The 10,118-nt window shown below is 36.1% G+C and overlaps 1 protein-coding gene across 1 annotated transcript; it reads right to left on the bottom strand.

Annotated features, from left to right (window-relative positions):
• Positions 1 to 283: 283 nt before the first annotated feature.
• Positions 284 to 8,159, bottom strand: LOC141437113 (dynactin subunit 2-like). The gene is made up of 7 exons (XM_074100335.1): positions 7,891 to 8,159; positions 6,429 to 6,627; positions 5,644 to 5,750; positions 4,687 to 4,800; positions 2,516 to 2,708; positions 1,480 to 1,576; positions 284 to 1,253 (listed from the first exon to the last, which is right to left on the bottom strand). Exons 1-7 carry the CDS (start codon positions 8,157 to 8,159, stop codon positions 1,069 to 1,071), a joined length of 1,164 nt encoding a protein of 387 aa, XP_073956436.1. The 3' UTR covers positions 284 to 1,068.
• Positions 8,160 to 10,118: the final 1,959 nt, after the last annotated feature.

Here is a 10,118-nt window from a genome sequence, read left to right as displayed (position 1 = left end):
CACACTCACTGAAATGTAACTGATAAAAAATCTAAAGACAGGCCATTCGTTTATGGTGTTCGAGGCTCAGAAGATTTGCCCCCACGAGTGTGTCACTGCCTATGATCCTCTTCGCTCGGCGCTCCAACGAGTCCAAAGCATCCAGCTGATATCTAGTATGGTAAAAAAATGGTGGATGACCGAATGACAGCGCGAATCCTCCATACTTATGTAAATCTTGTGACTACAATAATCCAGCATACTAAAGGTAAAAAAAGGTAAGGATTTGGAAATAAAATCACACTTTTTAGCTACATAAATTGCTTTATAAATAAATTATTTCCTTAAGCAGTCTAATTCTGATATTACAACAGCGGTGAATAATGAGCATTTAAATCTACTTATAACCACAATAAAATAACTAATAGTTGAGATAAATAAAGAGAAAATTCATATGTCCAATCGCTTCACAGGCATTGCCTAGTGGAGAGCTATTAATTTTTTTCACCTTTTTTTTGGTCCTTAGTACAGTTTGTTATAAATTTACTAGGGAGACTTAAATAGTATGAATTTATTTCATAGTGATCAAAATTTAGTGGTAATTTGACTAATTAAGGTGCAACACTGTAACTAACTGTTTAGGCTTATGGGTGCACATATTTTACAATAAGCAGGCCAGCAGCCATGGCACCATGTGATAAATGCGTTGGCAGAAAATTAAAATAACATTATTTTCAATAAACAAGCAGGTATTGATATAAAAATTATATTTCGTAGATATGGTAACACCTGACAGAAAAAGTGGCACTTCAACTTTTTTCTCGTACCTTTTCTTTACGGAATGAGCGCATCTGAAATTTTTTCGCGGAGCGTAAAGGAGTAAAGTGCCAGCTTTTATTTGGTTATAACTTTACCATACATTCAATTATTTATAAGTCGTACAGCCAAAAGACATTTTTTCTGAAGTTTGAACTGCACAACTTGCATATAACTTATTACAATAAACGATTAGTTTTTTTTAATTAAAAATAAAAATGTCATTGTAACATCCTGCGTAAGTGGCTAGTTGACGTTTCTATTATTGCCAGGTTATTCTAGTGTTGCCAGTTTGCCGATTCGCTCGTCTAGCTTCTTCAGTTCTTTTTGTAGGCTGTCAATATTGTGTGCGAATACCTCTTGGACCCCCTGCAACAGTTCCTTGTTGTTTTGGACCCCGCTGGATATTGTGCTTTGTAGGGTTTCTAGCTCCGTGAGTGATTTGCCAAAATTACTCGCTGGAAAAAAAAAATTTTTTTTTACTCAAGGAATATTGGACAAAGATTATATGATAAAATGGAACGTCAACTGAATTCTCTTTTTTTTTGTGGAATGACCATTGTATTTGTGAGTGGTCAAAAGAAAAATGGGGATTGACTGGCGAAACAGGTATTAGAGGCAGAATAAACAAGGAAGCCTTTGCTGAGCAGTGGAACAAATATTTTTTTTTAAAAGCTTATTTACCTTGATTATGCAAAGCTTCTAGCGCCTCCATGCGTTCAAGAATCTCGGAATGTGATATGCCGTCGATTTGCTGCACCAACTTGTGCAGTTCATTGACCTGAAAAAAAAACTTTAGATAAAAGACGACGATCTGACCCTAACCTCAGAGACTGCGATTAAAAACGATAAGTGAGTTTAGGAACTATAATAGTCAGACGATATTTTATTAACATAGGTAGTTAAATGAGGGTGTTCTGCAAAAGATTACTTATTCTGTGGCAAACATCCGACTTTTTAAAACTACCAAGATTTTTCTTTTTTTATAGTTACTAGCTCAGGGGCTCATATATTGTATTTCGATCCAATTTCTGAAAAGTGTATAATAAGGTGTAATCAAGTATTGTAAATAATAAAATAGACAAAAATACTTTGATCTATTCAATTAATAAATTAATCGATTTACTGAACAGATTAATTATTTTGCAATAGGTTCTAGATTTTCACATCATTGAATGTCTGTGGTCGGATAAATGGCGTCTTTGTTTACACTTTACATAAATTGGATCGAAATACAATATAGCATAATGGTTTGATGTTGCCTTATAAACAACAGTGCCAAATTTGATGACTCTACACCCAATGTATGAGATTCTGACACTTTATCCAGATCCCGCGGTAGGTATAGTCGAGGTCAAAAATATCTTTTCACTTTAGTACCTTGTCACTGTAAGCCTTCTGAGAAATTTATACGAAATTTCAAACATGAAGTGACAGCGACAAGGTAGTAAAATGTAAACGTATTTTTAACCTCGATTGTACAGTCGAACAAATTGAATCATGTCTCAGGGTGGAACCTTTAAATAATCAAATTTCACTATTTTTTCCTTGACAAAAGTATGAGATGTCAACATGACATTAGTAGCACAAAGGTTCCACCCTGGGTCATGTCATGATTCAATTTGTTCGACTGTACCTAGTAGGTATTCTTATGTTCATCTGACACGCTTGAGTAAAACCCAAAATCCCCTCTGGCTCCCCTAATATAACGGTGTGTTACCTTGGCGTGCAGCTCGGGGTCATCGTTCCGGGCGGCTTTTAGGGCTTCGACGTTGGCCAGCAGCGAGCCGACGCGCGCCTCCGCCGCCGCCAGCTCGCCGGGCCGCAGCAGCGCCGCGCGCGCCGCCAGAGTCGCCGCCGCCCCGCACAGCGTCGCCTGCCCACACAAACAAAAGTTCAACACGTTCAAATTACAGTGCCACATTTATGGGTCACGTCGAACTATACTCAGCGTAGGGTTGCCAAGTTTTTTTTACAAGAAATAAATTATATTCAGGTCTGAGATGGGAAATAGACAGTATTTTAGGAAAATGTACAGTTTTTCTTCTTTTTTGATGTTTTGAAGACAAATTTTTGGGTGCTCCTCGCACAACTTATCAATTTAGTAGTAGGTATCATTTTTAAGAGCCTCATGGGCCTCGTCAGAATCAAAACTAAAATTAGGAGCTACATTTTTATTAAATATACATTGACAGATTCGTTCCGAAACTCCACTTTTGTGACTATGCTGCACTGACTTAGTGTGTGCTTAGTGTTAGGCATTTTGATGCTCAAAACAGTATTTTGCATACTTTATTTTAGATAACAGTAAAAAGTATAATGTAGTGAACAGTATAATACTATTTTTAGTATAGTTGGCAACCCTCTCAGCGGCACTACATTTATTTACTGTACAAAAAACTGGGCACCCGGTTTTTTTCAAATTCTCTTAAGTGTCACATCAAAGTCACTCATCGTGTTTATGAATTTTAAAATTAGACCTAATGATTGATTTTACGAGTGAGCTTTTAAAAAAGATAGCCATTAAAATGATTGAGTTTCGAAAAAAAAACTGTCTGTAGTTAACGAAAAACTTGCCTAACGAGTATAGTTTACTCCACGGCACTGGTGTGCCCCACGTGTATCAAACTGACCTTTTTGGCTCTTATGTGTCACTCAATGCCTCCGTCGTTGTGCACGCCAGCTCGCCTAATGTTTGAAATTATTAGTACTGAGAAAAATATTTAAAAAATAATTAAGTTCTATCATTGCAGAGCTCTCGAGTGCGAAAAAGTTGCCCACGAATGGTACTCCGCACCTATGTACAATGTGTTTACTGAACCTCTAGTTCAGACTGCAATAATTTGTCGCGCAAATCTAATGCCTGTTCCAACTAGGTGTAGTCTGAAAGGAGACCGACTTTTTAAAAAAAATGTCAAGTGCGAGTGCTGCGCCTCCGCACCTCCGTACATGTTTTAAAAACAAATAGTCAGTAAATTTTTGTTAAACATACTAATACAAGCTTTTTTGCTGGCGGTACTTATTGCCCCTGGTTAGCAAAGTAGGTAGTCGTCAAGACGAATCAAATGAGACCAAAATCGATGCGGTCGTGTCGTTTTATTACAGAGTTCCTATGGCCAACATCTAACTTCATCATCAGATCAGCTCTACGTCATAATAATATTGCATTGTCATCGGATTTATACTTGCATGCAAAATTTAAGCTCAATCGGTTGAAGAACTTGGTTTTTCATTTCACTTAATTTTTTAGTTCTCTGATAAAATCCCTGAAAAGCGACAGTGAATTGACGAAATCAGAGTATGCTTCCGCCTAACGCAATACGTTCTTTATTGCATCGGTGCTTACACTCGTCAACACTCGTCTACGACGTGGATTGCCGATTTAACTTATATTTTAGACACTTAGCTTATATTTTACATCGGTATAAGTAAAGCTAATATATTTATTTAGGTTATTGTGTTATTGTACCTACTGTATTTGTAAACTCTATTGAATTGAATTGAATATAAAAACACATGAAAATAACAAATAACAAAATAATAAGATGTACAAAGCGAACTTATCTCTCAAAGGGAACTCTTCCAGTAAACCTTTGAACAACTGACAGGATATCAGAAAACGGAGTAGACACTATGGGTACAATGAAAATATAAAAGAACCAAAACTTTAAATTGAATCCAAATAGTGCATTATAAATACACATACATAATCTATACATATAATAAAGCTGAAGAGGGTCGAAAGTCTGTACATGGAGGATATCCGAAAAATAATTGATAACAGAACACGTCCCAACTGGTTTTAGAATTTTTGTCAATGGGTGGTGAAAACTAATATACGCCGAGAGTAAAAAGAAACTACACTACTACTACTACGGTTATATTAATTACCTGTGCTCTAATTGTGCGATACGCGCCGTGGCAGCGAGGTTGACTTCCGGCCTCAGCTTTAAGGTCGCAGTGGCTACTCCTGGCTGCTTCTTCGCGCCGCTCGCCAGGTACTCTCTGGAATCAGGATTAAGCAGGTACAATATATTTGCTTTGGGCTTAAAACCACAAAATTTCATAATACTCCACTAAAATTCACTTATACTAATTTTCAAATTACCATTCTTAAAATGAACGAAATTCTTTATGACTGACCTAAAACGTCATATTCTTTAAATACTTACCTTAAGTTTGAAATGCACAATTACTTCAAATATGACCGAAATGACAAAATATTAAAATAACTCAAACCGAAACACCTAAAACACCTAAATCCTTCGTCGCTGAACATGATATTCGCAAAACTGGGGTAGGTACTTAAATAAATGGGGTAGTGAGGTATAATTATCGAGAATCGTAATTTAGATGTTGAGAATATCATTTTTTGCGAATATAATATTTGTGAATATCATGTTTTGCGAATATGATGTTTTGCGAATATCATGTTCAGCGACGGAAGGCTGGTTGTGCCTGCTTTGCTTTTGTTTAATGATTGGATCGGATATGTCCGCTCGGGCGCTGAGCCAGTATGTCGATAATAAATCCAAAGTGATTCACAGATTGAAAAGAGTTATTATGAAAAATATCACGACTTGAGGACCTAGATTTCGAACCGACCCAGATGGGTCGATGGGAATTAATGATTGCATTAAGAACCGGATTCAATAAAGAAGTTGGAGTCGACAAGTGGAGTTGTTTCCAATATTTGAGCTGGATTTAGTGAGTCAGATCACTTCTTGGAGTTGAGATTAGATATCTAATTTGAAGATGCCTTTGTATAAGAATGTTCTCATGGTTTTGATATATGTTATATAATCTAAATCTAGCTGCGGTGGCTGTTGAGTGTGGTGAGGGTCTTACTTGAGTTTTTCAGCCTTAGGGTCAATATGCTCTCCTTCCTCAAGTTTCAATTCTTCTAGAATCTTCTTTGTCACATTTATTTGAGTTGCCAGTCGAGAATATTCATCCTGTGAGAACAGTCAAGTTGGTTAAAAAAACATTTTTTTTTTAAATCAAGTTGCTCATGTAAATTTTGGGATGCTCATGATAGCATTTAATGAGCTTTCCTTGATTATGGCACACTATTTAGTAAAGGTACCTAACCACAGTCTCTTACCGAGTCTCTCATTAAAACAAAGTCTAAACAAAACTGGCCAAATGCGAGTCAGACTTGACTTTTTCAGTCGTATGTATGGTATCTACATGTACATTATGTAAATGACCATCTAAAATGACCCCACTGGTAACTACATGTTGCTTTAGAGCAGGGCTCTGCTAACACTGTACATTCTTAGATAACCTTGATAGAACCGTCTGTGAATGAGTCCAACTCACTTGGTTTGTTTTTATATTATTTACTAGCCTTAACCTGCGGCTTCACACACATTAGAATTAGCTTAACGCCATCTTAACTGAACCGTTGTTTACCATACCTATGTATTACAATATTAATAATATGCAAAATTTGAAACATACAACAACAACAGTTTACTTACACAATTCTTGTTACCATGGCAACACAATAAATAAATGTATAGAACTCTAGACAGGCCTACTAACTAACTGACTTAACGTAACTTGGCCTGAAAAGTTTCTACCTAGCAATTTAATGTTTTGTACGCCCATTTATCGGTGTTCTGCAGTACCTTCTCACTCTCGGTAGCTTTGTTCTGTTGCTCTGCTACCTGCTCCAGAAGCTCGGAGAACTCACAACGCAGCCTGTTGAACTTCTCCAGAACTGTTTCTGGCTCCCCTTCTGCTGCTAACTCATACTCTCCAGCCCTGAGCAAAATAATTTTAATCAGGGATGTAACGGATGTGGTTTTATCGGAACCGAAAGCGGAACTAGATGTTTTCAATTTAGTTTATTCGGAACCAGAATCGGAGCCTGAGTGATAGGTGGACGAGATGTTACAGGTAGGTCTACTAAACCTGAGGGTTCTCGCGATCACAATCAAATGATAGTTTTCGCATATAAAAACTATCTAAACAACTAAAAATTAGCCCTCTGTATGTTTTTGATTTACGCCGCTCATGTCCAGTCGCCGCGGTAAGCGTTGACATCCGATATAACTTCCATTTTAAAAGTAACGGAAGTTCCGTTACGGAACCGGAACCAAAATGCATGTTTAGTATCAAACGGAAGTTCCAACTTAACGAAAACAGAATCGAAGTTACGTAACATCCCTGATTTTAATAGCTGATTGAATCAGCTATTTTGAAAGTAGTGATGTCAAACAAAGTATCACAGAATTAATTCAGAATATGTTTAAGACACAGATCCGTGTCTAATTTAAGGCTATCTTTTATATTATTTGTGTTTTGTGTTTCTATAATCTTGATTGTTTCTGTTTGCACTTATTATTATTTTTTTATTATTTGTTGATTAGTTCTTGAAACCTAGTGTATCCTCATTGCAGATAGTAACTGGTAGTTATCCCACTGAAAACTGGCAGATTATCGAACAAGACGTCCACCTACTCGCCATGTCTCAGTCAACCTCAACACTGGCAGAATCATCAAAAAAATTATGGAGTCACTTTCTCCCTAAATTAGAATTGAATTGAAATAAAAAAATTCTAACAACAACAATACTTTTAATGTTTGAACACAATCAAACTAGTATAAATGTTTGTGATGACAATAATTAATAGAAACACTGTAACATGTTGGCAAAAAAGTACTAAGACTGCTTGTAATAATGATATAAATTAAAATGATCTGAAGATAATATTGTTGTTTTATTTACATACAACCATTACATTTTTATAAGACATTACGTTCATATTAAAATCAATACAATAGAATAAGGATGACAGACATGTTCAAAAGAAACGCTTATTAATGCCAGTAGTACCATTTCGTGCAAGTAGGTTACGTTAGCTCTTCAACACTCCGCCTCACGAAATCAGATCAGACTATATTCATCTTAGTCCTAAGTTTAATAAACTTCATGGCAGGTAAAGCTTTTGTGAGACATCTGCCTCCATATCTTCTGTAGCACGGTATTTGACATCTATGTGTCCGTCCTTCATAGCATCTCTGATAAAATGCTCCTTGATGCTGATATGTTTGGATTTAGTGCTTATAGTTGGGTTCTTAACCAACTTTTGCGCGGCTTGGTTATCATTATAAATATCAATGATTCCTGTTTTTATATTCAGCTCATTCAGCAAGTTTTTCTGGTATATGGCTTCTTTCGATGCTTCCGTTAGAGCCATGTACTCCGCCTCAGCTGTACTAAGTGCGACTGTTCTTTGCTTCTTAGCTTCCCAACTTATTGGTGTTCCGCCATATGTAAATACGTAGCCTGTCACTGAGCGACGATCAATGGCGCACGATGCCCAATCAGCATCAGCTGCTCCTTCAAGCTTCATGTTTCCTTTTATGTAAGTCAGACCTAAGTCTTTAGTTCCTTGTAAATATCGTAGAACTCTTTTCGCTGCTTGAAAATGTTCAGATGTGTAGCAGTTGTTAAACTGGCTAAGGTGACTTACTGCAAACATTATATCAGGACGTGTGGCAACAGCTAAGTACATTAGTGATCCTATAAGGTTTTGGTAGGGTATGTCCTTTTCCTTTGTTGGACTTGTGCCTTTAGTTAATTTCAGTCCTGTATCCATGGGAGTAGATGCGGGTTTGCAATCCTTGCATCCAAATTTTTCTAATATAGTTTCAATATACTGTCTTTGTTTCAGTATCATTTGCTTTTCATCTCTTTCGAAAGTTATTCCAAGACAGTAATTAATTTCACCCAAGTCTCTCATTTCAAATCTCTTGACAAGTAATTTCTTAATGTTGTCTATTTTTTCTTGAGATTTGCATGCAATTATAATATCGTCCCCACATATATGCCTAATAATAATAGTTTCTCCGCCTTTCGCGTATATGTACATGCATGGATCAACTTTGGTAGGTTTGAAACCTATTGATTTAATTCGGCATCTAGTTTCTTGTACCACTGTCTTCCCTGACTGTTTTAATCCATAGACGGCTTTTATTAATTTGCATACTGTTTTTCTTTATCTTGATTTAAATCATGTAGCATTTTTTCAGCTTTTTGTTTAATTTCTGCATCTTTTGTGGATTTTAATTTATTTTTCTAGATATTCTTCTATATTTTTCGGCTTTTTCATATAGATTTCTTCTTCAATATCCCGTTTAAAAATGCAGTGCAAATATCAATCTGTTCAAATGCATATCTTTCTGTACAGCTAAAGCCACTAATAATCTAATTGAACTTAGTCGAGTCACAGGTGCGAAAACTTCTGGTAGTCAACACCGGGTATTTGAGAAAATCCTCGGGCTACTAGTCGAGCCTTTTTGCGTACAATATTGCCATCTGTTCCTAATTTTTCTTTCAGAATCATCTTGCTGTCAAATGACGTTTCTGCAAGGTGGCTCTTACAATAGCCAAGTATCATTTTTTAAGTGTGCGTTATTTCAGAAATGATTGCATCTTCCATTTTAGATCATCTTCTTCGCTCATGCGCACTGTGGATATATAATCTTTTGTCCAAACTGGTGGTTTTTCTAGTTCTTTGAGGTCTTTCATTCTCTAAAATATCATTTCTTTTCTAATTGCCTCAGCGTCTTTTACTTCATTGCGATCTGCAACAGAATTATCTTCAGTTTGTATTGCCTCATTTTCAATTACTTCATTATGATCAAAAAATGTTTTTCATCGTTTTGTTGCAATTCATTTTGCAATTCGTTTTCTTCATGATCATTGTGCAATTCGTTTTCTTCATGATCATTGTGAATATCAGCGAATATTTCACAATCTTCTGCTTGTTGATATACTTCATTATTTTCCTTTTTTTACTATCGACAAATATATCTATTAACTTCTTTCCATTTGTTTTCGGATTTGTCAATTTATCTTTATTTTCGTAATATAATTTATTATTACTTTAACATCTCTGCTTACAATTACGTGATGCGTTTCTGGTACTAATATTCTGTAAGCTTTACTATTTTTCCGAATATCCAAGAAATATTCCTTCAGTTACTTTTGATGTAAACTTTTCTTTTGTTTTTTTTGTTTTTATTCAATACGAATGCCTTTCGATCCGAAAATTTGTAAGTGCTGTACGGATGGCTTTCTTCCCCCACATTTCAATGGAGTTTTGTTTTCCATTACTTCGATGGAAGTACGGTTTAATAAATAATTTGCGGTGGATACAGCTCAGCCAATATTTTTCCGGCATGTTACCATCTATCAATAGGCATCTGGCCCTTTCTTGTAGGCTCCTATTTTTTCTTTCAGCTGTCCCATTTTGCTGCGGTGTGTACGCACAGCTAGTCTTCGACTTATACCACATTGATTCAAATAT

Source organism: Choristoneura fumiferana, chromosome 17 (assembly GCF_025370935.1).
Source record: "Choristoneura fumiferana chromosome 17, NRCan_CFum_1, whole genome shotgun sequence".
Taxonomy (NCBI): Eukaryota; Metazoa; Arthropoda; class Insecta; order Lepidoptera; family Tortricidae; genus Choristoneura; species Choristoneura fumiferana.
Note: the sequence above shows the minus strand (reverse complement) of the source record. Positions and strands in the feature narration are given on the sequence as shown.